The sequence below is a fragment of the Hyaena hyaena genome, unplaced genomic scaffold (assembly GCF_003009895.1).
Source record: "Hyaena hyaena isolate Hyena2069 unplaced genomic scaffold, ASM300989v1 scaffold_840, whole genome shotgun sequence".
Classification (NCBI taxonomy): Eukaryota; Metazoa; Chordata; class Mammalia; order Carnivora; family Hyaenidae; genus Hyaena; species Hyaena hyaena.
In genome coordinates this window covers 335746-361115 of record NW_024081475.1, presented here as the reverse complement: position 1 = coordinate 361115, position 25370 = coordinate 335746, and the positions used below count along the sequence as shown (strand labels likewise).

Sequence of the window (25370 nt, the reverse complement as noted above, 5' to 3'; positions counted from 1 at the left end):
CTTTGGCTCAGGTCATAATCTCACGTTTCCGGAGTTGGAGCCCCACGTTGGGCTCACTGCTGTCAGTGCACAGCCAGCTTCAGATCCTCTGTTCTCCTCTCTCTGCCCCTCCCGCGCTTGGAGGCCGTACACTCTCCCCCCCCCAAAAAATAAATAAACATTAAAAAAAAGAAGACATAGATCTCTCAGTGCTCTCGGTGCCAGCCAAGGAGGGCTGCAGATGCCGCGCCCCATTCCTGCCTGTAAGCTACAAGGCTCTGGCTGGTCGTGCCCTTAGGGCAGAAGCCCCTGCCTGCCATGCTCAAGCTCGGCCCCTTCTTTCCCGCCTCCTGGGCACTCAGGGTCACATTTACCTCTTTCTCTGCCTCTTTAAGCTCAGCTTCTTTCTCTTTGACTCTCTGGACGAACATCTGTCTCATCTCCTCTTCTTTCTTCTGGAGCTCCCCTAGGAACTCGTTCCTTTTGGCCTCGTATGTCTCCTGTAAGCTGCAGACACAGTCAGGTTAATCCCCTTGCCCCTGGAATGGTTCCCATTCGATGAAAACTGGCCCCAGCGATCCTCCTCGGGTTGCCCCTTCCTCCCTTCCCCAATGCGGGGAGAGGTGCAAAAACAGAACCTGCCTGGCTTTGAGGGGCACAGGGTAGCCCTGGTGAATGGAAAAGATGTTTGGGACTGGACTTAGAACATCTGCTTCTATGTCCTGGTATACAGATGAGGAAATAGGACCAGAGAGGTGAGGTGATTTGCTCAAGACCACATGGCTAGTTAGAGGAAGGGCAGGGACCGGAAGTTGGATCTCTCATCTCTTAATCTGGATCCTTCCTTTTGCACTGTGCTCCCAGGTCCTGGCCCTGAAACTGACCACGTTAATGAGCTGTTTCTTTCTTTCTTTCTTTCTTTTTAAGTTTATTTATTTTTTGAGGGGGGGAGGGGCAAAGAGAGAGGGAGAGAGAATCCCAAGCACGCTCCATGCTGTAAGCGCCAAGCCCAACATGGGGCTCAATCCTATGACCATGAAATCATGACCTGAGCTGAAATCAAGAGTCAGACACTCAACCGACTAAGCCAACCAGGCGCCTCTTAATGAACTATTTCAAACACTTGGTGAAACTCCATCATGTGCTAGATGCAGAACTAAGTGCCGCTATGCTAGTCACTCAACATCTAGATTTGACAGCCACTATGCTCGCGATCAAGGAACTCACGGTCTACCGGGAGATGCCTGGGCCAAGTGTCCCTGACCCCAGCCTGGACTCAGTTTTATAGAAATAGGAGTCAGCCTAAGGAAGTAGAGGAGGAATCATGCTCCGAAGAGGGCAGCATGTGGAAAGGCACATGTGGAGAGAGGATGATGTACTTGGGGAACCAGGCATAGTTCAACATGGTGGGAGGGGATCAAGCAAGTCGTGGAGTAGGGGGCGCTGAGGTTCCTGTGTCTGGCAGGAGAGAGCAGCTGTTGGACGCTGTGTTACAGACTTGGCCAGGTATCCACTGCAGGGTTTTAAGCAGGGGGACTGTTTTTTTCAGGCAATTTGAAAGTGAGAAAGACCACTCTGGCTGTTGGATGACCCACAGACTTCCCAACAATCCAAATAAATGATGGGATTGCTGACTCCCACAAAAAAGCCACAAAATAAAGGATGAGATCTTGCCATCTGCCACAATATGGATGGAGCCAGAGGGTGTGACGCTCCGTGAAATAAGTCAGTCGGAGAAAGACAAATACCATGTGATTTCATTCATACGTGTGATCAAAGAAATAAAACAATCGAACAAAGAAAGAAAAGACAAACAAAAGAAACCAGACTCTTTAATACAGAGAATAAACTGGTAGTTGCCAGAGGGGAGGTGGGTGGGGGATGGAGGAACTAGGAGGAAAAAAAAAAAAAAAGAAATTATGGGATCTGAAAGTGAAGGGCTGGCAGGGACGGAGATTTGGGGCAAGTTAGGGAACAGTAAGAGTAGCAGAACTCCTGGAGCTTGGAAAGACTTTAAAATAATTTGGGGTTGGGGCGCCTGGGTGGCTCAGTCAGTGAAGCGTCCAACTTCGGCTCAGGTCATGATCTCACAGTTTGTGGGTTCGAACCCCGCATCGGGCTCTGTGCTGACAGCTGGCTCAGAGCCTGGAGCCTGTTTCAGATTTTGTATCTCCCTCTCTCTCTGACCCTCCCCTGCTCACGCTGTCTCTCTCATTCTCTTTCAAAAAGAAATAAAACATTAAAAAAAATAATAATTCAGGGTTTTTTGGCTCATGCCACCAGGTGGACGGTGGTACCATGAACTGTGGCAGGGAACACTGGAAAAGGAGCATGTTTAAAAATGAGGGAAGAAGAAGACGGGAAAGTCAGTTAAGCGTCCGACTCTGGATCTCGGCTCAGGTCATGATCTCGCAGTTCGTGGGTTCGAGCCCCACATCAGGCTCTGCTGATGGCGTGGAGCCTGCTTGAGATTCTGTCTCCCTCTCTCGGCCTCTCCCCAACTTGTACTTTCTTTCCCCTTCTCTCTCAAAATAAATAAACTTTTAAAAAAGGAGGGAAGAAGAGGAATTAAAACTTAGACAGCTGACATCTCAGGTATGTCTTCTATGGGATGTCTGAGTGCAAATATCTGGCATGCAGTTGAAGCAATGGGTTCAGAGCTCAAAAGTAAGATTTCAGCGTGGGAGTCATCTATTTCTAGGTGGTTAAGTAGGGCTGATAGTAGAAAGAACCTGCCGCAAAGAGAATACAGTGACAGGAACAGAGGCCCTAGGACAGAATCCTAGAATCAACATTTACAGGAGTAAGCTGAGGGGCGCCTGGGTGGCTCAGTCGGTTGGTTAAGCATCCGACTGTTGGTTTCAGCTCAGGTCATGATCTCACAGTTTCATGAGTGAGTCACGCTTACAGCGCGAGGCAGAGGACAGGGACAAACTGCCACATTGAAGAAGAAAGGCTCAGCTCAGGGGTCTCCTGGGGCACAGCGGACTGCAGCTGGTGCACATGCGCGGCTGTGCCTCTCTGTGTGTGTGTGTGTGTGTGTGTGTGTGTGTGTGTGTGTGTGTCTGCGCATGCGCAGCCAGTAGCCTGGGCGCCCTGCCCACCCTCTGGGTCTCCCTGCCCCGCGCTCACCAAGCCAGCCCGGCCAAGCCGAGGGGGCGACAGAGTGGATCGGGCAGGTGACAGCCCTGCTGCTCTAAGGTCTCGGCACCCGTGTCTCGCCTCCCCGTGTGAGTTCTCCCGGGCGAGCCTTCCACAGCCCCTGGGTGGGCTGGGCGGCCCAGAGAGGTACCTGAAAGGCTTGCTGTCGGGGTCGGTGTCTTTGAAGCCCATCTCCTCCAGCTTGCAGCGGCGGTAGAGCTCGTAGTGCCGGCTGTGGGTCTGCTCCCGGAGGTCCTCCATGTTCACCCGAATAAGCATCTCCCGCAGCTTCACAAAGTCGCAGTGCGCCTCATTCTCAACTGCAGGCAGGGGAGGGGGTATTGAAAGCACGCTGAAAAGGAAGGGCCGGAAGCAGCGGAAAGGGGCTAAAGGAGGGGCCAGATGCCTAGCAGCGACACCGCCTTTCCGTCTTGTGCATGCAGGGCCTGCGAGTGTGCCTCCTGATGCGCTTTCCCACTGAAAACGCCTATGAAGAGTTACAAGGATGACAGTGATGGCAAACTGCAAGACCACAAACAGATATATGAGAAGGCATTCAGGAGCACCTCGACCCAAATCCTTCGAGCCGACACACTCGCAGGAATGCCTGCGTGCTCTGCACCGCTTTGGGGATAACGGCAAATGCGCATTCAGCCATCCGTCCAATAAATATTTGCGGCATCTCTATTCCCAGGATTGTATGAGGTGCCGGGAATTCAGAAACGAAGTCATGGAGTCTTGCCCTAAGGAGCTTATGGTTTAGTGGAAGAGTAGATGCAAAGAGACAAATATAATACAATGCAAAAAATTACCGACATGGAGGTATATGGCCAAGGTGCAGTGAAAGCCCAGAGGAAAGGGAGGGGGCGGCTAAGAACTCCTAGCAGAGTAAAAGCTTCACCAAAGAGGCACTTCTTAAGATAACTCTTGAGGGAAGGATCAGAATTTATCAGGCAGATTAGGAAACCGTTCACGCAAGGCCTCGGTAAGGTTAGGCAAGGCTATGTGACTAGCAGGGTACAGTTAGGATGAGATGCAGGCAATGGAAAGGACAGGCAAAGGTTCTGAGCAGTCTCAAGAGAATAAAGGGGACGGGTGCCTGGGTGGCTCAGTCGGCTAAGCGTCTGACTTGGGCTCGGGTCATGATCTCACGGTTCGTGGGTTCGAGCCCCACGTCGGGCTCTGTGCTGACAGCTGGCTCAGAGCCTGGAGCCTGTTTCAGATTCTGTATCTCCCTCTATCTCTGACCCTCCCCTGCTCACGCTGTCTCTCTCTCTCTTTTCTCCCTCTCTCTGAAATAAATAAAACATTTTAAAAAAATTTTAAAAAAAGAATAAAGGGGAAGAACAAGGACATTTATAGATGGCAGCGACAAGGAGAGGGTGGGCTACAGGTGTGGCCCATCTGGACGATAGGTAGTAGCTTCAAAGGAGGTGTCTTTTCAGGGCTGGATAATGGTCTGACAGCAGCAATGGTGACCGGGGCAAAGGGGACCCCACTTTCCGGCCTGAATGGACAAGCCCCCTCCTTGAGGGCCCCCTTCTTACAGGGCCTGGGAGAGGGTAGTGGGTGCCAGAAGAGGGTCTGGGATGACAGGCTGGGGCCCAGGTGCAACAGACTGCCTCGTGGCCATCAGAGCAACCTTGTCAAAGCTCAGATCAGCTCATATAACCCCTCTGCTTAAGACCCGTTGCCGTGGGGCGCCTGGCTGGCTCAGTCCAAAGAGCATGTGACTCCTGATCTCAGGGTGGTGAGTTTGAGCCCCATGTTGGGTGCAGAGATTAGATAAAACTTTTAAAAAATTAAAAAAAAGAACACACAAAAGACCCATTGCCTTGGGGCTAACGCCCCTCGCTGTCATAGAACCTAAGCTAATATTCAAAATCACATCAGGGGTGCCTGGAGGGCTCAGTCAGTTAAGCATTGGACTCTTGATTTTGGCCCAGGTCGTGATCTCATGGGTTGGTGAGTTTGAGCCCTGCGTTGGGCTCTGTGCTGACAGCGCAGCAGGGCCTGCTTGGGATTCTCTGTCTCTCTGTCTGCCTCTCTGGTTTTTTTTTTTTTTTTTCAAAAACAAATAAACATTAAAAAAAAAAATCACATCAGTCAGCCAACTTCTCAGGACCAGCTCTTCCTCCATCTCCAGACAGTGATCCCTGGTGGCCAGTCACAAGGAATGATGCCAAGGTCACTCGAACAGAACAGTGAACTCCCAACTTATAAGAAAAGCCTTCAACAACCCTTTTATTGGTTGGGTGTGTGGGATCTAACCTGGAGGAAGTCACGGGAACCACATCTGCTGGTCTCTCATTTGACTTCAGGTTCCTGCCGCTGAGACCACAAACTCATTCCCGGTTAGGACCGTGAGTCCAGGAACCATTCACAAATGTTCCTAGGAGAGGATCTCAGCCCCAGACGGCAGAGAAGGACCACGACCTAGCACAGCTCTGTTAACCAGCCTTGTCCTACCTATGGAAAACCCAGCTATCACCGGAGGGTCTTTGGCATGCCCTAAAGCACGCTGGCCTTGTGTGGAGGTGGACAATGTCCCACTCTTTTTCTGTTCTTTGCTCAGTGGCAGGGATGAGTGTTCAGTGAATCAGCCTCCCTCTCGTACACGGTGCCCCTGTGCTCAGAGACCCAGCCTATAGCTGAAGACTTGGAGGACCAGACACCTTGTCCACCCGTGGCAGTGGCCTAGGCCTTGCTTTATCCCCAGGACTGACTAGTCCCAAGGGTGACTTGCCACATGCCCGGAAACCACAAAAGAAGTTTCCTGAGTGTGTAGACAATACGTCTGATTTCTTTTTTGTTTTAGAGAGAGAGCGCGCCAGCGGGGGAGAGGGGCAGAGGGAGAGACAGAAGCTTAAGCAGGCTCCACACTCAGTGGGGCTCGATCCCACAACCCTGGGATCATGACCTGAGCCAAAATCAAGAGTCGGACGCTCAACCAACTGAGCTAACAAGGTGCCCCACAATATGTCTGTTTTTTTAAAAAATGTTAATGTTTATTTATTTTTGAGACAGAGAGACAGAGCATGAGTGGGGGAGGGCAGAGAGAGAGAGAGGGAGAGACAGAATCCAAAGCAGGCTCTGGGCTCTGAGTTGTCAGCACAGAGCCTGACATGGGGCTCGAACCCATGGACTATGAGATCATGATCTGAGCCGACGTCAGACACTTAATGGACTGAGCCACCCAGGCGCCCAATACGTCTGTTTCTAAAGTGTAAGATAATCATATACATACAGAAATAAAGAAGTAAAAATGAATACCAATGTGCGTACAACCCAGTGAAGTAGTACCCACACCTTGTGTCCTTTCCTGGTCTTGAAACGGGACTCAGGCACTATCCTGACTGTGGGCTTTATCACTCTCCATTTTTCCTTATAGTTTCACCACTTACATATGAATTCCTAAAAATATACGTCTTGTTTAGTTTTGTCTACTTTTGGAATTCGTATAAATGGAATCATACAGCATGTATTCTGCGATGATTTATTTAGCCCAGCGTTATGTTTCTGAGATTCATTTGTGTACAAGTAACTGTAATCCATGCGTTCTCACCACTGTCTAATATGCCATTATGTGAACCTTTGCAACTCACCCAATCTATTTTTGACAGGTATCTGGGCTGTTGGCTAATCACGTGCTACATTCAGGTACATCTCCTGGTACACTCGGGCCAATACACACGCTTTCTTGGCACACTCCCTCTTACCTTGCTCTGCGTACATTTGTTTTTGTTTTTCCATTAGAGACAAAGAGAGCTTGCTCAGGGCAGAGACTGGAGGTATGGGGGCCAGAGCATGCCTATGGGTGTTTGAAGCCCAAGCTGAATGGGTAGAGACCGGGAACAAGGTAGACAGCGGCTGCAGATCAGCAAAGAGGCAGACGGTAGGGGCTCCCTTGTCCCCATTTCCTGGAGATTCACTCACCCTGCACGGTGCCCCAGGGGTACTGCCGTGCTTTCATCATCTTGTTGCCTATCTTGAGTTCTTCTGTGCTTCCGATGACAGCAAACGGCAGGTGTGCCTGCAACAGAAGGCAGACCGAAGCTCAGAGCTTCAGGGGAAGGGCACCGAGCGTCCCTCGATACAACTGCGGCCTGGCTCTGGGGCCTGGTGTCCCTCCTTGTCATCATCATCAAGAGGCATTTCTTTTAAAAAAATTTTTTAAATATTTATTTTCGAGAGAGAGAGAAAGAGAGAGAGAGTGCAAGTAGAGGAGGGGCAGAGAGAGACACATACACAGAATCCAAAGCAGGCTCCAGGCTCCCCGCTGTCAGCACAGAGCCCAAAATGGGGCTCAAACCCACAAACCATGAGATCATGGCCTGAGCTGAAGCCGGACACTTAACTGACTGAACCCCCCAGATGCCCCAAGAGGCATTTCTTTTTTTCTTTTTTAAAAGAAAGATTTATTTATTTAAAAAAATTTTTTTAATGTTTTATTTATTTCTGAGAGAGAGACAGCGTGAGCCAGGGAGGGTCAGAGATAGAGGAAGATACCGAATCCGAAACAGGCTCCAGGCTCTGAGCTAGCTGTCAGCATAGAGCCCGACGCGGGGCTGGAACCCACAAACCATGAGATCATGACCTGAGCAAAAGTCGGATGCTTAACCAACTGAGCCACCCAGGCGCCCGGCCATCCCAAGCGGCATTTCTTAAGCTCCAGGCTGTGTTGGGGATAAGAGGCCTAAGCCAAGCTTCTGCTGTTCAGAAATTCACGACGGGAGGTCATACTGACATGACCAAACATGTAGAGAACAGATGAAGATGGAAAACAAGCGGAATAATGAGCAGATACGTAGATTAGCTAGTAGTTCACTACTCACAGGTGCTGACGGGGAAAGCCTTTGGAAGGTGGGTGAGTGGGATGAGGCAGCTATGTGTGGACAGAGAGGCTGAAGGGGACCCAGGGGGCTAGGATCACTGTCCCCTCCCCGGAGTGTGAGAGCCCCCAGAAAACCGGTACATGCTGCTGACTGAGCTATACACTCCTTGTCCTCATCCTTCCTTGGAGCAAGAGCTAGCACTGAACTCTCAAGCCTAGAAGTCAAGTCCACAAGTATTTTCCCACATGCCCATTACTGTGCTGGGTTCTGTTTTGGGTGCTATAAGGGAGACAAAAAACACACTCCCTCACTCTCAGGGAGCTGAGAGTCTTCCTGTAGACGCCTGAATTACATACCCGGAATCATCTAAGACAGGATATGACCAAGGGCTCAAATGTATGGTCCAGTTACCGCACATAGTAGGTGCTTAATAAAAATTCCTTGAATGACAGTAGCAGAGGTGCTTCATAAATACTCCATGAACGTCAGTAGCAGGGCAAAGAGGCAAAGCACACACAGGAGTATGAGTGTGGCGCTTGCGGGGGTAATGAGGAGCTAGGTCTGGTTGATGAAGGCTCCGTGGGTCAGAGAAAACGTAACTGTCCCCAGTTGGGAGTGTGGAGCTTGGGGAAGACAGCGCCGTGGCTCCCAGGGAGGTGGTCAGGTTACAAGTGCCAGGACCACTGGCCGAGTGGAACCGCTGAGTAAATAGTGTTTATTTATTCACTATTCACATTTATTCACCTGGTACAAACCAGGTGATCCTGGGTGGGGGCCTTACCCGAAAGGGCTTTCTTTACACAGATAAGTAGAAGTCTGCTGGAGCAAGCTTGTGTAGCTGCTTGGAGAAACAGGCGTCCGTCACAGATATCCTGACTCATTTGCTGCCTCACGCGTTCTACAAAATATTTACTGAGCCCCTGCTCTGTGCTAGGCATTAGCAGCACAACGTTGAGAAAGCTCAGAGCCTGCCCCCGGAGAGCGCACAGTCTGGTAAGGGAGAAAGACAATGCCAACAGTAACACTACAGTAAAGTCTAGATTATAAGCAGGGATTCGAAAGCTGGAAGAACAGAGGAGGGAGCAGCTAACTTCACGAAATCAAAGCGGGCTTCACAGACGGGGTAGTAACAATTGAATCTTTCCAACAGCGCTGTGAAGTTAGGTATTATTATTTTTTTAATGTTTTTTTATTTATTTCTGAGAGAGAGAGACAGCGAGAGCACGTGAGCAGGGGAGGGTTAGTGAGAGAGGGAGATACAGAATCCGAAACTGGCTCCAGGCTCTGAGCTGGCTGTCAGCACAGAGCCCAACGCGGGGCTCGAACCCACAAACTGGGAGATCATGACCTGAGCCGAAGTCGGACGCTTAACCGACTGAGCCATCCAGGCACCCTGAAGTTAGGTATTATTATCCCCATTTTATAGACAAGGAAACTGAGGTCCAGTTGCCAGGAGACACACCATAGTAAGGGCCAGACCCAGGGACGGAACCCAGGATTCTCTGACTTCAAAGCCCACCACTGGTCTGCCACTCCCATGTAGGGGATTCAAGCAGCAGGTGGGGTGAGCACTCTAAACCCTGGGCTGAACTTGGCTGGGCAAGGCCAGGTTATAAGACGCAGTTCAATTCTGGCAAAATGCAGGGGTCACTGAAGTCCCGAAAGCCCTGCCCAAGGGGCAGAGTCTCCCTGACCTCTGCCATCCGGCTTTGTAAGATGGACATCCGGGCAGAATTCACTCCCACTCAGGGTCCTAAGACATGTTGGGAACCTCAAATCCATCCCCAAACACTTTCTGGGAAACTGCTGCCTCTCCTGCACAGAAGAAGCCCCAAAGCTTCAGCTACATGACACAAAAGAGCCAGAGGGTGGTGACAGCTGAGGGATAGACCGAGGGAGGAGGTGAGAAAGAGAACCGCCTTGTATCTTTCTCAGGCACCCCCTGCTCTCAGCTGAAAGTGAAGGAGGATGTGTCACGTGGGAGGGACTTCTCTGGGCTCTAGAGGAAAGGAGGAAAAAAAGCCCCAAGAAGAGAATAAAGGCATACAAAGCATCAGGTTTTTATTCCCTTGGGCCTGTTATTTTTATCTCCAGAAGACATTGTTAGTTAGCATGACGGGGTCACTTGCTGCCCCTCTGCCTTACAGCGCTGTCATTTTAACTGTCCCCGCTCAAAGACACAGCCCCCGCCAAGGCAGCCTCAGAGGGCTCCGGAGACCTCCCACAGAACACTCTTTGCAACTGACATCAAAGTCTGTTCGGATAAGTATATGCGAGGCTAACATTTCGGAGCCCCCCCACCCCCGCCCAGCCCCCCAGCAGATTTCACTGGCTTCTCACAATGGCCCTACGGGGCAGTGATCACACACCCCATTCCTGATCTGGGGGAAGCAACTTGTCTAGGTCCCTGACTCCCATGCCCTAATCTTCCCGGGGAGCAGTAAGGACGCGGTGCTTTAGCGGCCAGCCTCTCCCAGCCGCCACAGCAGCCTGCGCTCTGCCCTGTGGCCAAATGGCATCGGCTGGAAGTCAGCTAACCGTGAAGGGCAGGGAATCATGGGGCCAGCCTGTCTCCGGCCCTCCTGCCGCTCTTGAGAGACCCGTAACTTTGACAACCAGGAGGGAGTCGAGCAGAGCAGCGAGACGGAAAACCAACCAATCACACTCCCGGGGTGACACTTTGTATGTGTGGGGCCCAGGGTGGAGGCACTGACGGCCGCAAGACGGCGCTGCTGCCGAGCCACGGGCAGATGTGCCCCCAGATGTCAGACACCACGTCTCAGGAAACCCAAGAGAAGCTCTCAAGCCTCCTCTTGGGCGTCTGTTCTCACATTCACTACTTGTCCCGTCTTGTGACTACCTTAAATTCTTCTCAGTATGTTTTAAAGTGTTCGGCGAGGGGCACCTGGGTGACGCAGTCGGGTAAGCGTCTGACTCTTCTTGATCTAGGTTCAAGTCATGATCTCACAGTTTGTGAGTTCGAGCCCCGCGCCCAGCTCTGCTCTGAGGGTGCGGAGCCTGCTTGGGGTTCTGTCTCTCCTTCTCTCTGCCCCTCCTCAAATAAATAAATACACTTTAAAAATGAAAAAAAAAAAAAAAGTAGAATCGAACCCAACTTAAAACAATAAAATAAAGTAAGTGTTTGATGATCTAACTGGCATGAATTATTCTACTCCAGCTCCAGCACATCCATGATGCTTGGGAGGCTGGACGGCTGTTCCCCTTGGCCTGGTGAATTGCAGACCGTCAGGACTGTTTATTCCTTGTCTGAGAATAACCCGATCGGGAGTGGCTTCCTCCCAGGGTGGACAAGATTTCCCATTCCAGGCCCCGACTGGAGACTGAGCAAGCGCACTGCCTCATGCTCTCTCGGGTCAACCCTCGGTGACTCTCGCCAAAGGACGTGCAAACATCGGAAATGGCAGTGCCGCCTCGGGAGAAGGGAGAGGCTCACGGCTGTGGGTCTCCCTGCGACTCCACTGGTCAGCCTCGTGCCCTCCCCGGGCTTGTACGCCTTTGTGGGAGCCAAACCTAAAACCTCACAGATGGCCGACCACCTGAGCCGAGTCAAGTAACTGGGCCCATTTCCTGGCCCCTGGCCATGGCTTGAGCCATTCAAAGAACAACATTCAATTTGAACAACGTAGCAATTTTTAGTATTTTTTTTTTAATTTTAATATTTATTTTATTTTTGAGAGAGAAAAAGAGAGACAGAGCATGAGCAGGGGAGGGGCAGAGACAGGGGGAGACACAGAATCTGAAGCAGGCTCCAGGCTCTGAGCTGTCAGCACAGAGCCCGACGCGGGGCTTGAACCCATGAACCGCAAGATCATGACCTGAGCCGAGGTCGGATGCTTAACCGACTGAGCCACCCAGGTGCCCCATAGTATTTGGTATTCAAGTCCACAACCATGAGAGTTGTCAGAGCCAGCGTGAGAGTAGCGGGCAGCCAGACCCCTCAGCTCCCTTCTCTGTCTGACCCCTGATCTGAAGTGGTTTTCTCAGACCCACCCAAAAGCCAAGGGGGAGGCTGTGACCTCATTGCTCTTATTTCCTGCCATGAAAATCCCTAGCGGGGAGCGGCGAGATGGCAAGAGGCCTCTTCCACGTGTCCCAACCCAGTCCCCGTGACAACTGGCTGGGGTAGCTGAGGCTGTGGGGCGCGGGCTTCTAAGGAGGCAGCTTCATACACCACAGCTTGTCTGAAGACCCTGGGGACTCTCGACACGGCCGTCCGGGTGGCAGACAGGCTGAGCAAACCACTGTATGTATTTTGCAGCAGCGACTCCCCACTCTGGCTGGCCCTCACAAGAGGCATTCGCATGCATGCCCCCCTCCCGCGGGCATGCCCAAGTCCGGGCCCACGCCTTCCCACTCAAAACAGCATAGCAGGTGTCGGGGAATGAGTGCCGAGTGGTGTTGTTACGGGGATAACCCTCGAGCCACTCAAGTTTAGTTTTTCAAAGTGAAACACTGGCACACTTTGGGACTGTTGTAAGAAATGACCCACAACCTCTTCATGGCCAAAGCAGTGTGGCTGAGAACCGCAGCTTTGTAGCACGGCAAGCTTCCAACCTTGAGGCTGAGCCCCAAATGACTGTCAGTCCTGATCTGCGATGGAGTGAGATGTCATCCTAGGGTGACACCTCAATATTGCATAGAACTCTTTCCCCTGTTTGTTCTTAGCAAAGCAAACTGCAAGCCTGAAAGCTACATGGTGATGTAGGGAGCCCAAGTTTTTTTTAAAATAATTTTTTAAATTAAAACAATTAAAAAAATGTTTTATCTATTTCTGAGCGAAAGAGAGACAGCGTGAGCAGGGGAGGATCAGAGAGAGAAGGAGACACAGAATCCAAAACAGGCTTCAGTCTCTGAGCTGGCAGTCAGCACAGAGCCCAACGCGGGGCTCAAACCCATGAGCCATGAGAACATGACCTGAGCCGAAGTCAGATGCTTAACCAACTGAGCCACCCAGGCGCCCCTTAAGTTTATTTCTTTGGAAGGAGAGAGGAAGAGACAGAGAGAGCACAACAGGGGCCGGGGAGAGAGAGAGAGAGAGAGAGAGAGAGAGAGAGAGAGAGAGAGAGAGAGAATCCCAAGCAGGCTCCGTGCCATCAGCGTGGAGCCCAATGCGGGGCTTAAATACATCATGACCTGAGCCAAAATCATGAGTTGGACGCTTCACCGACAGAGCCGCCCAGGCATCCCAGTAGGGAACCCAAGCTTGAAGGGCTCTATGGGGCCTGATGTTCTGAGGTGACTCAACGCTCCAGGCCAGTGACACCACAGGACCCTTCTCTCCAGACTCCCCTTTCCTACAGGCCAGGCGCCCTTTCAGGGTTTCTCATGACAGAGCCTGGCTTCCATCAAAACACCCTGACTGCTTGAGAGAGCAAGCACTCATCTTTCTGTCCCCCCCCCTTCTCTTTTCCCTGCTCAGATTGGTCCGAGAGGACAGAGATCCGCCCACCACCCTCCACAGAGCCTTGCCCTTCGGCCCGATTTGTCGGAGATGACGAGGGCCTCCCAATCACAAACATATCTCAGGTGCGCCGGCGGGTAGGAAGTCAGGGGAAGACAATGACTTGCCTCCCCGCCACGCTAATTTGTTGGCCAGTTCACAGGCAGTGGCGGCTGATGCCATCATGATAACTGAGGGGCGGCGGCGGCGGCGGCAGGATACTTTTCTAAAAATGGCTTTTATTACAAGGCTTTCCTGAGTTTGGCTATACCCAGGCATTATGTCATTAGGAAAAACTGATGCCTCTCAACAGGGAGGGAAAAAAAATCTGTTCCCAAAGCAGAGGCTTTCTGAAAGCCATTAGCTGTCTCCTTGAAATCACAACATTGAACAGCAACAGCATCAACACGTTGTAAAGAAGCATGAGGAGATATTTGACTCCTCGCCTTCCCTCGTTACTCATTCTTCCAGTTGGGGGGGCGGGGGAATGGGAGAGGAAGGAAAGATGGCAAATCGGGGTGATTTTTTGGATTCATCTGCACTTAATAAAGCAAAGCATCACCCCCAAACTTTAAGACAACTTTTCTCTAGTCACCAGACAAATCGGAGGCTCTATGTCATTTTCCCTCCTGGGAGCAGAGGGCTCCGTTCTCCGAGCACAGATTATTCTGGAGTCTTGGGAGCAAGCCAGCTTTGGGGCCATGGTTGTCATGGCATTGTTTGGGTCAGAGATGAGGACTGTTTGCCTTTCTGGCAGTCCCATGGGGGCTGGCTTAGACCAGGGCGGCATCAAAGAGGAGGGTGGTCGGAGAAGTCCGATCCCCGGCTCCAGACTCTTCCAGAAGTTGGCCTTTCCCTCCCTCGGTCTCTGGCAAGTAATCTCTGCATCTCTGAGGCTTTCAAGCAGCCACCACTAGGGGAGAGGAGCTGCTTTGGTTCTGGATCCTTTCTCACAAACCCCCGAGACTTGGACGATCGAGAGTCGACCACACTAAAATGGACGCGGATGTCCGATGGCTAGTTCGTCAAATAATAATACAAATAAACGGCAAATGGTGGGAAAATGGAACCCCAGTTGAACTCACGTTCATGGTTCCATTGATCTCGGCCACGGACTCATCATCTGTCGGGAACTGGTAGATCTGAACCCCGTTGCTGACAAGCTCACTGGTGATTTTGATTTTGAACTTCGTTAGCTCGCTCTTAGAAATGGCATCTGATTTGGCGATGATGGGGATGATGTTCACCTGGGGAAGGAAGGAGCAAAGCAGGCTCATTGCTGGTGATCTGTGGCCGATAGCAGCGTGACAGAGGACCTCTGCCAGTGGTCAGAGGAACAGCTCAACCCAGTGGTCAAGGACTGGCCACCTCTGTAGCCAGGTAACAATAGAATAAATGACAATGGGTGCTGCTTGCTAAGTGGTGAGTACTGAACTAAGTGCTTTAAGTGGATTAAGCCAACTCATCCTGACAACAACCCTCTCGTTCTACCAATGAGAAATTGAGGCACAGAGAGGCTAAGTAACTTGTCCAAAGCAACAGAGCAGGTAAGCAGGAGAACTGGGATCCAGACCCAAGTTTAGCCTTATTCCCAAATCCATAGTCTTAATCACCTCAGACCCAAACTGATGAGCTGTGTGATATCTTGGTATCAAGATCACTGCTTGGGAGATTCATTTTTTAAAAACGTTTATTTTTGAGAGACAGAGCACGGGAGTGGGGGAGGGGCAGAGAGGGGGGAGACACCGAATCCGAAGCAGGCTCCACTGAGCTGTCAGCACAGAGCCTGGCGTGGGGCTCGAACCCACAAGCCCTGAGATCATGACCTGCGCCAAGGTTGGACACTTAACTGACTGAGCCACCCAGGCGCCCCTCTCTGCTTGGATGATTCAGAGCAGAAGGATGACAGCTGGGAATCGGCAGTTGACAAGGGGGGAGGTGGCCACTCCTTGTTAACAGTAAATTGTCCCAACTTATCCAGTGTGGGCTAGCCCCAGTCAGGGTGATAGTGACCCACCCACTGGGGCGACAGACAGCAGAGAGGGGAGGCAGGCCAGAGCTTGCTGAAGATGCACACCCAGCCCCCTTTATGTCAGCAAACTTATGGACCAAACCCGGCTGGGTGAAGGAGACCCCCTCAGTTTGATCGAGACTCAATGCAAAAAGGGTTATACTCCCTGAGTTTCACGATTAATTTCCGCATAAAGAAAGGAGGTAGGGGTGCCTGGGTGGCTCAGTCGGTTAAGCGTCCAACTTTGGCTCAGGTCATGATTTCACGGTTCGTGGGTTCGAGCCCCGTGTCGGGCTCTGTGCTGACTGCCAGCCCAGACCCTGGAGCCAGTTTCAGATTCTGTATCTCCCTCTCTCTCTGACCCTCCCCTGCTCACGCTGTCTCTCTCTCTCTCTCTCTGTCTCAGAAATAAATAAAACATTTAAAAAAAAAAAAAAAAAAGCAGGTAGACAAGCCTGATTTCAGACAGCAGGGGGAGGGCCCAATGCCACCCCGAAGTTCAATCCACCTGAACCCTGCTCCTTGAAATTACTCCAAGAAGAGACAAGGCTTTTGCTGCTGGAAGGTAAAGAATCGTGAAATGGGAGCGCCTGGGTGGCTCAGGTGGTTGAGCGTCCAGCTTCAGCTCAGGTCATGATCTCACGGTCCGTGGGTTCGAACCCCACATCGGGCTCTGTGCTGTCAGCTAGCTCAGAGCCTGGAGCCTGTTTCAGATTCTGTGTCTCCCTCTCTGACCCTCCCCTGCTCACACTGTCTCTATCTCTCTCTCAAAAATAATAAATAAAAATCATTAAAAAAAAAAAAGAATCGCGAAATGCACAAGTCTTCATGAGATAGGGACACCTAAGTTCAGGTTCACGTGGCGACCAGAGGCGTTCCTGCCAGCAGGTTCCAGCGCGGCAGCGTGAATGGTGCTTGGGCCCCAGAAGGGGCTCTCCCTTGGAAGATGAACCCTGCCCGCTTCACACTTGGCCTTAGGAGAACCTCTGAAGGCTTCCACCAGGTTCGGGTTCTAGGTGAAAGGGCTGGACCCTGCAGGTACCTTTCTTGAAGTCTTCGCACGGGGCCTGGGGGTCAAAGCCAAGATGGGACAGTAGGCAGAGCCTATGCCCTCTCATCAATTTTCACCTTGTCCCCATAGACACACCTCGGAGTCAGACAGAGCTGGGTCCAAATCACAGACCCATGACAGGCTGTCTGACCTGGAGCAAGCTACTCGACCCTCTGTGCCTCAGTTTTCTCATGAGTGAATGGGAATAATAGTATCTATCACACTGGATTACCAGAAGGATGAAATAAAATAATGCATCTCAAGTACTCATCACAGTGCCAGGCTCATATGAAATGTCAGGGGGAAATGTATTTGGGTTTGTTTTTTTTTTTAAAGGATCCTATATCGGGGCGCCTGGGTGGCTCAGTTGGTTAAGCGTCCGACGTTGGCTCAGGTCATGATCTCACGGTTCATGGGTTCGAGGCCCGCATCGGGCTCTGTGCTGACAGCCAGCTCAGAGCCTGGAGCCTGTTTCATATTCTGTGTCTCCCTCTCTCTCTGACCCTCCCCTGCTCACGCTGCCTCTCTCTCTCTCTCAGAATAAATAAAACATTAAAAAAATTAAAAAAATAAAGGATCCTGCATCTATTCTTCAGAAAGCAAACGATCCTTCAACATGAAGAATCCTTGTCGAATCGATATCTGGTGTGGGGCTTACGTCTTCCAGTTTCTCTTAAGGTGGGACATGCCTGATTCCCACCACCACCTTTTGCAGGAATGGAGGTCATATCACCCGGCGTCACAGATCTGAGTTCGAATCTAGAGGCTGCCGGGAGCTGCTATATGACAACAGGCAAGTCATTAGTCTCTGAGAGCCTCAGTTTTCCCTTCTGTAAACGGGGGGGATAACGATAGCACTTGCCTACAGAATTGTGAGAATCCAAAGAGCTATTCCAGGAGGGGCTCGCACGTTAGTGGCGTAGCATGAGGACTTGACAAACATTAGCCATAGTTGTTAAAATAATTACGGATCGTAAAACACAATACCTTCTGAAGTCAAGTTTTGCACGTTTGATTCTAGGGCAGCCCAGTGAATACTGGAGCAAATAAAAAACACCTTTCTGTTGCCAAGGGCTGAGCCCCTTGACGCCGCCAGCCACCTTGCTTCTATCCACCCTTATCCTAACCAAGAGGGATCAGGGTAGCAAGACAGCTCAAGGGTGAACCCACGTCCAGCACTGGCAAAACAGATCACGAAGCAGACAGTGCAGGTTTGCTGGGTCAATGACACCATGTTTCTGGGACACCGTCTGAGGGACAGGGAAGGAAGGAGAGGAAGAGGAGGCTGCGAATCCTCTCCCGGAATCTGGCACCTTCGTTGCACAAGAGAGCAGTAAGCGCGATTCCGGTTGGCCCAGCCCCCTGCCCCACCTGCCCTGCCTCCGCACCTTACTGTCCAGCTTCTTCATTGTCACGAGGTCCAGAGACTTCAGGGAATGACCCGTGGGGGCGATGAAGTACAAGCAGGCGTGGATTCGGGAGTCATGGTAGGCGTGCAACACCCTGCGGATCTTCAGCTCTTCCTGGAGGTAGGCCTCGAACTGGGCATCGATGAATTCCACGATAGGCTTGTAGCTGAAGGGGAGAACAGGGAAATGGCCTGACTGCTTCCGACCCCGGGATTTCGATTCAGTCCCTTTTATTTTATTTTATTTTATTTTTAATATTTATTTATTTTAGGGAGGATACAGCAGGGGAGGGGCAGAGAGAGTGGGGAGCAGATGATCCAAAGTGGTCTCTGCGCGGATGGGCTGACAGCAGTGTGCCTGATGCGGGGCTTGAACTCAACGAACCACGAGATCATGACCCGAGCTGAAGTTGGATGCTCAACCGGCTGAGCCACCCGGGTGCCCTGATCCGGTCCCTTTTAGAAGTTGAAATTGCCCTCGGTAATCTGACTCTCCCCATCCTCCTGGGTTTCTCCATCTCCCTTCAATGGGTCTCCAGTCCTGTCGGGCTGCGGTCCGCGCAGGCGCCAAACTTAGGCCTATCAGTGTACCTTCTCTCTGGAATGCCCCACCTCTCTCTTCTTGTCCCAGTCCTGACCTTCTGTGGCCCTCCAAGACCTCAGGGCCACAGAATGCCACCTCCTCTTCCATATGGCCTTCCCCACTTCTGCCAGAAATGCCTTTTGTGACCCCAGAGCATAAAAGCCTATTACGTTATTGGATCGCTTACTCTTGCTTCACAAGGATTACCGTCCCCTCAAATAGACTGCGTCCCCCGGAGGGGCAGAGACCATGACGGGCACTTGGCTACCCCCCACGGGACCCCAATGCAGTGTGGAGCTCATCGGCAGTATCGGAAGGGGGGTGCTGATTGGGCTCCAGGCCGGGTCCCTATCTTTGCTTCCTCCATCTCCCCCCGTGCCTAGTACGGGAGCTGGGTACCAAGTGGCGGCTGGGACAGGGAATCTTGTCAGAACGCTCTGGGTTCTGCCCAGTCCTGCTGGGTTCATGGCACTGCTCGCGCGGCTCGCCTGAGGTCCGGACAGTTTTCTGGTTCTCATTTCCTTCAGGAGCGTGACTTTAAAACCTAAGCATTTGGACAAAATTTGGTAAAGATCCTCCCCTCCACACCCAGCTCACTGAGTCTCCACGCAAAGTCCCCTTTATGACCCCAAGTCTTGCCAGGACGTCTTAAACAAGAGCCAGTCCTCGGCTCCTCCCTGGTCTGGGAGGCTGTCTTCTCTCCCAGGTCATCCCTGCCGCCCCTGCAGCCTGTTCCTGCTCTAACTAGGTCAGCTTTGCCTCGGCTTTGCCTCTGCTCTTATCTCCCTGTCTCTCTCTCTCTTTTTATTTTTTTTTATTTTTTTTTTATTTCTGAGAGATAGAGACAGTGTGATCAGGTGAGGGTCAGAGAGAGAGGGAGACACAGAAATCCGAAACAGGCTCTAGGCTCTGAGCTAATTGTCAGCACAGAGCCTGACGTGGGGCTCGAACCCACCAACCGTGAGATCATGACCTGAGCCGAAGTCGGACGCTCAACCGACTGAGCCACCCAGGCGCCCCATCTCCCTGTCTCTCTTATCTCCCTGTCTGTCTGCTGCCCGTCCGGGGCTTCCTCCCTTCAAGCTAGAAGAGGTTTGCGATCCAGCCTCGGGCAGTGAGTTTGCAGATAGGTCCCCACTGGTGGATGGAAACGTGATCAAAGGGGGTGCAGGGACCAGCCCATGCTTTACACCTGCAAGAAGAAGAAGAAGAAGAAGAAGAAGAAGAAGAAGAAGAAGAATCATCAAATCCTAGATTCTGAGAGCCACATACAGAGGAGAGATCCATGCAAGTATCTCTGGAGCCTCAGAGAACAATCTAAAAATAAAATCCCTTTTTTTTCTTCCTTTGATCCCTCTGAGCCAAACATTCTGAAGGGTAACGGCATCCAAGAATCTCTTGGTTGCAGACATCCTTAGAAGGTTCCTGAAGAATTCAGAGTAAGGGTGGGGGGACCTTAGACTTATCTAATTAACTTTTGGGTGATGGGCTCATTTGAGTTATCTAATCATGGCAACACCTCTTTTTTCCCCTCCATTATATAACTCTCTCTCTCTCTTTTTTTTAAACTTGGTTTTTTGGTTCTACGAAAGGAACGGAAAGAGTACATTTTGAGCTTTTCTCCCCCCCACCCCAGTCACTGGTAATACCTGGGGCCTCTCTTTCTGCTCCTGCATCTCCAAAGCAGGGCTCGGATCAGACCAGCCAAACCAGGCCATCGACCTATGGCATTTAGTTTAGACTAATCCTGAATGGGTGACTCATCTTTGTCTTACTCATCTGTGTGTCCTCGGTGTCCCCGGCATGCTGATCTGGAAGAGGGTAAGCGTTCCGCCCCACTCCGCTGTGCTCACTGGCCTCCAGTTCATGATCAACAAAATCCCTTACTCCCAGAGATAGTCTCCGCACAAATGTCCCCTTCTCCTGGGTGATACCTGACTCCCCTTCTCAGCCGTGGCTTCCCTCACATACGTTCTCAGCTGGACATTTCGATGTCTCTCACATCCAAGTTCCACGGAGGGTGGAGAGGACAGCTTTCTTCTTGCTCATTATTCCCCAGCTCCCTACAATCTCTTTCATCTCCTCCAAAACCCATTGCCAACATAAGCCACCCCTCATCGTCACTACTCTTTGTCTTTCATGTTTTAGGGAAAGGGCTCATCACCTGGGATCCACGGACCTTCAAGGGGTCTATGGATAGAATTCATAGGATCCACGAATTTGGGTAGGAAGAGAACCACATAGTCGTCACCAAGTTCTCACAGAAGCTTAGCAATTTCTCCAGGCACAAGTGTACGTAACGAGCTACGGTAATTTTAGCAGCACCTGCGATTTCACAGTCAATAGAAATCACTGATATGTTGACTTCCTATTACAGTTGTTGCAACTAGCTCAAAATAGCATTTATGCTTACACACCTTCTAAATGATGAGAGTTGTGGACCTGTGTATAGATATTATTTTAGGAATGAAGAAGGAAGGGCATGGATTACAAATTCGCTATTTGAAAACATTTCGGGTACTGTATTTCTGGTATAAGTGGCGTAATTGAGGCATTTCAAACCGTTATTCTAAGAATGAGTCCATAGGCCTCACTGGATAGCTAAGGAGGCCAAAGGCACAATTCCAAAAACAATCTCTTGCCTCGACACTATGACTTATCCCTTTCAGATAGTGATATATGTACTGTGAAGACAATAAGATAACAGCGATAACAAGTGACCAGGAAAGGGCCGCCTGGGTGGCTCAGTCGGTTAAGCTTCGGACTTGGGCTCAAGTCATGATCTCATGATTTGTGGGTTCGAGCCCCGTGTCGGGCTCTGTGCTGACTGCTCAGAGCCTGGAGCCTGCTTCAGATTCTGTCTCCCTTTCCCCTTCTCGTGCTCTGTCTCTCTCTCAAAAATGAACGTTAAAAACAAATGACCACGAAGGCTTCCCTGACAATATGACCTTCGAGCTGCACTGGTGGAAATGAGAGAGCCGTGGAGGGTCTGGGAGAAGAGCATTCCAGAGTGAAATGACAAAGGTAATAGTCCAGAGGCAGAAACCTGAGATTCACAGTAGGAAGAAGGCAAGAGAGCTTGGAGGTAGTGAGGGAAGAACAATGAGCTATTCACAAGTGCCCAAAGGTGGAGACAACCAAATGGCCGTCAACTGCTGACTGGCTAAACAAAATGTCGGCTCTCCATACAACGGGATATTACCGAGTCCCCAAAAGCAAGAACAGTTTGATACCTGCTGCTGTAAGGACAAGTCTTGAAAACACCCTTTCAGTGAAAGAAGCCAGACACAAAAGGACAAACATTGTCAAAGTCACAGGGAGAGAAAATAGCACAGCGGTTGCAGTGAATAAGGGGAGAGGGGAAAGGGGAGTTACTGTTCTAGGGCGATGAGAATGTTCTGGAACTAGGCAGACGTGACGGCGGCACAACACTGGGAATGTACTCAATGCCATTCAATTGTTCACTTTCAAACAGTTAATATGAGGGACGATTGGGAGCCTCAGTCTGTTGAGCGTCCGACTACAGCTCCGGTGAGTTAGAGCCCCGCGTCGGGCTCTACACTGATGGCTCGGAGCCTGCTTGGGATTCTATTTCTCCTTCTCTCTGCCCTTCCCCGGCTTCTGCGCTCTTTCTATTTCACTCCCTCTCTCAAAATAAATAAATAAACTTAAAAAAAAAAAAAAAGAATTGTTGGGGCACCTGGGTGGCTCAGTCGGTTAAGCGTCTGACTTCAGCTCAGGTCATGATCTCGCGGTTTGTGGGTTCGAGCCCTGCATCGGGCTCTGTGCTGACAGCTCGGAGCCTGGAGCCTGCTTCGGATTCTGTGTCTCCCTCTCTCTGTGTCCCTCCCCTGCTCGCGTGCTCTCTCTCTCAAAAATAAACATTTAAAAAAAAAAAGGAATTGTTTTTCAGATGACTGACTACCTTGGGTTTCTTAAACATAGTGTAGAAAACTAATGATTTTGTCTCTCAATGAGAGATATCTCTCCTCCTTCTTGACAGTTGTGACCAGTCCCTTCTTGAAAACACTGCCCTCTGGCTTCACTGTCCCCGTGATCTCCCGCCTCTATAATTCTTCTTTCTCACTCGCCTTAAACCCTGGCCTGTCTCGAAGGTTCTATCCCGTGCCATCCTTCCATGTCATGCTCTATTGCACACGCATTCTCCCTGGGTGGGCTTGCTCATCCCCAGGGCCTCAGGTGCCACCACCTTCTAGTCGCACTTCCCAGACACCTCCAAGTCATCCCGGGCTCCTTCCTCGCTCACATGCCGGTCCTCTGTGCAGACACGGCCATCAAGCAGGGAGAGCCTTCCCTGCTGGAGACTCACGAGGCCTGGTCACAGCCGTCTCGGACAGCAAATCCAAGGTGGCACAAGGTCAGGTCTACCGGAACGATGCCCAAAGTGACAACAGCTACTTGAGTCTATCGCCATCCCCACAAACACCTCTTTTTCCCTCTACACTCATCCCTAGTGTGCTCCGTCCTCCCTGGACTCATCCCCTCCACCCCTGCCCCATAGCTCTTGTCCCGTAAACACGCTTGCGCTGTGCCTTTTGAACTCCTCCCCCAACCACGATGTACACAGTTGCCTACAGCTTTGCCACTTGGGCACATAGTCCTTGGACCAGCTGCAGGCTTGTTGGAAATGCAGGGTCAGTCCCCAACCCAGACCTATGGGATCAGAATCTGCCTTTTCTCGAGATCCTTGGGGCCTTGTGTGCGACATAAAGGTGTAAGTAGTGCTGGCCTAGATCATCTTCCTTTTCAGAGAACTAGCCTATCTCTTTGCCCTAATGGAAACCTGATTCCCCTTCCCCCCTCCAAGGATACCACAAGCCCAAGGACATCGGTCCCGGGTAGCCTTCTCTAGCTCAGGCGGCTTATTCTCCCACAGCCTGTGTGCCCTGAGGTCAGCGGGGTAGGCATTCGTGTGGCCCCTCAGTGCCGCTTCCGGACTGTGACTCCTCTATCTCAGTGTAAAACCCTTTCTTCATTTGAGACTTATACCACCTGCTTCTTAAAAAAAAAAAAAAAAAAAGTTTATTTATTTATTTAAGAGAGAGAGAGCACAGGCAGGGGAGGGTCAGAGAAAGAGGGAGAGAGAGAAAATCAGAAGCAGGCTCCTTGCTGTCAGCCCAGAGCCCAACGCAGAGCTCGAACTCCTGAAACCGTGAGATCATGACCTGAGCTGAAACAGAGAACCGGATGTTTGCTTAACCAACTGAGCCCCCTAGGTGCCTCGCCACCCTCTTCCGGTGGCACATGACCCACTGTCCTTCTCCCCATGCTGGGTGACGGCAATGTGCTTGTAGACACTCCATCAACCTCCAGCCTCTTTATTCCTTGACTGTCTAAACTTCACAACCGTCAGCTCCCTCTGCCTCGGCCACCTACTCGCCTTACCGTTAGCCAGACCAGCTTCACCAAGATGGGTGTCTCTACTGCCCCATTCTCTGACCACAACCTCACAGCTTTCCAATCCCCTCACCCCTTCGATCCTCCTAAACCTGATCTTTCGCCTCACGGAGTCCTCTGGTACCTTGACCTCTATTATCTCGCAGGCTATCAGCCCCTGGCTGGACTCATGTCCTTCAGCCCGGGCTGAACCTCGTAACTGATGATATGAACCACTCTTTAATCAACACCTTCACCTCCACTGCACCCCTGCCTTCCACGCTACCCACCCAGCAAATCCACTGCGCTGAATAAACGTCAGGATCTGACCTCTGCTCCTACACCACTGCTGCTGGAATTAGCTGGAAGTGATCACAAACGGCGGGGCACCCAAAGCCATGGCTTCCAACCTCAGACGGGCCTTTACAGCAACATGACAATCCCTTTACTTGATTGACCTTCATTGACTGTCTCCCCATTGCCTTCACTGACCACTCCACACTTTCCCTACTTTGCTCAAGCTCCCAATCTCATTTGTGACCTCGAGATGGTCTTACCTCTGACATTTACCAACAGAATTGAGGCCACCGAACTCACACCAGCTCAACTTCCTGTCTCGTTTTCTCCCCTCCTCTCTAAAACTGAATCAACCCTTCCTTACTCTCCTCCTGTCTCAGAGAATGAAGGGCCTCCTCATCCTGTGCAAGGCCCAAACCCCTTTGTCTACTTGACTCATTCTCTTCAGGTTCTTTGCGAATCTTGCTTCATCTATCAGCTCCTCACCCTCTGCTGACTCCTTCCCCTCAACCTCTAAAACACGCTAAAGTCTTCCCTCATCCCAAAAGAAAGATCTTTCCTCCACTCAATCCCCCTCAACCACACATTTCTCCCCAACGGCCCCCCTATGTCTTGCCTTCCCTTAGCAACGGAGCCTGTCTTCCACACCTACCACAGGGCCCGGCATATAATAAGAAGTTCAATAAATATTTAATGGGTCCGTGGAGACTTTTGGAAAGAATAATCTACTCATTCATTCCTTCATCCACTCATTACTTCTTCATTCCTCAGCACGTTGTAGACTGCTCTCTACCCTCATCGGCATCATAGTTGACACATTCAATGGATACGTTTCATCTTGAAAGATAAAAATTCAGAGATATTTATTTTATGTTTCCCATCCATATATATTTCAGTCACTCAACAAATAGGTACTGAATACCCACTGTATGCCAGTTGGCTGACTCGTGCGCATCCTACAAGATTTCAAGACTTAGCTCAGCCCCCTGGCCACCTCCTCTTCACCTTATATTCTTACCAGCTTCGCCGATCGCCCCTCGCCTTATCCCCACAGTTCCCTCCACGTGCCTTTGTTAGCGTATTTATTACACTACGTAGAATTTATAAGCTACGTATTAGTCCCTTCCACTAAACTACACGTTCCTTAACTAAAACCTGTGCCTTATCTCTCAGTATTTCTGCCACCTCGCACTGTGCCTGGCACACA

General features: G+C 50.9%; 1 protein-coding gene across 4 annotated transcripts in view; it reads right to left on the bottom strand.

Annotated features, from left to right (window-relative positions):
* The window catches only part of SEPTIN6 (septin 6), a 67051-nt gene that overhangs the window by 11201 nt on the left and 30480 nt on the right, over positions 1 to 25370 (bottom strand). For all 4 annotated transcript variants that reach the window (XM_039219835.1, XM_039219832.1, XM_039219834.1 and 1 more), the window contains 5 exons: positions 17867 to 18053; positions 14502 to 14663; positions 7057 to 7153; positions 3272 to 3440; positions 354 to 486 (listed from right to left, as the gene is read on the bottom strand). In XM_039219835.1, the coding sequence (XP_039075766.1) occupies positions 354 to 486; positions 3272 to 3440; positions 7057 to 7153; positions 14502 to 14663; positions 17867 to 18053 (748 nt within the window). The remainder of the gene's footprint in view (positions 1 to 353; positions 487 to 3271; positions 3441 to 7056; positions 7154 to 14501; positions 14664 to 17866; positions 18054 to 25370) is intronic.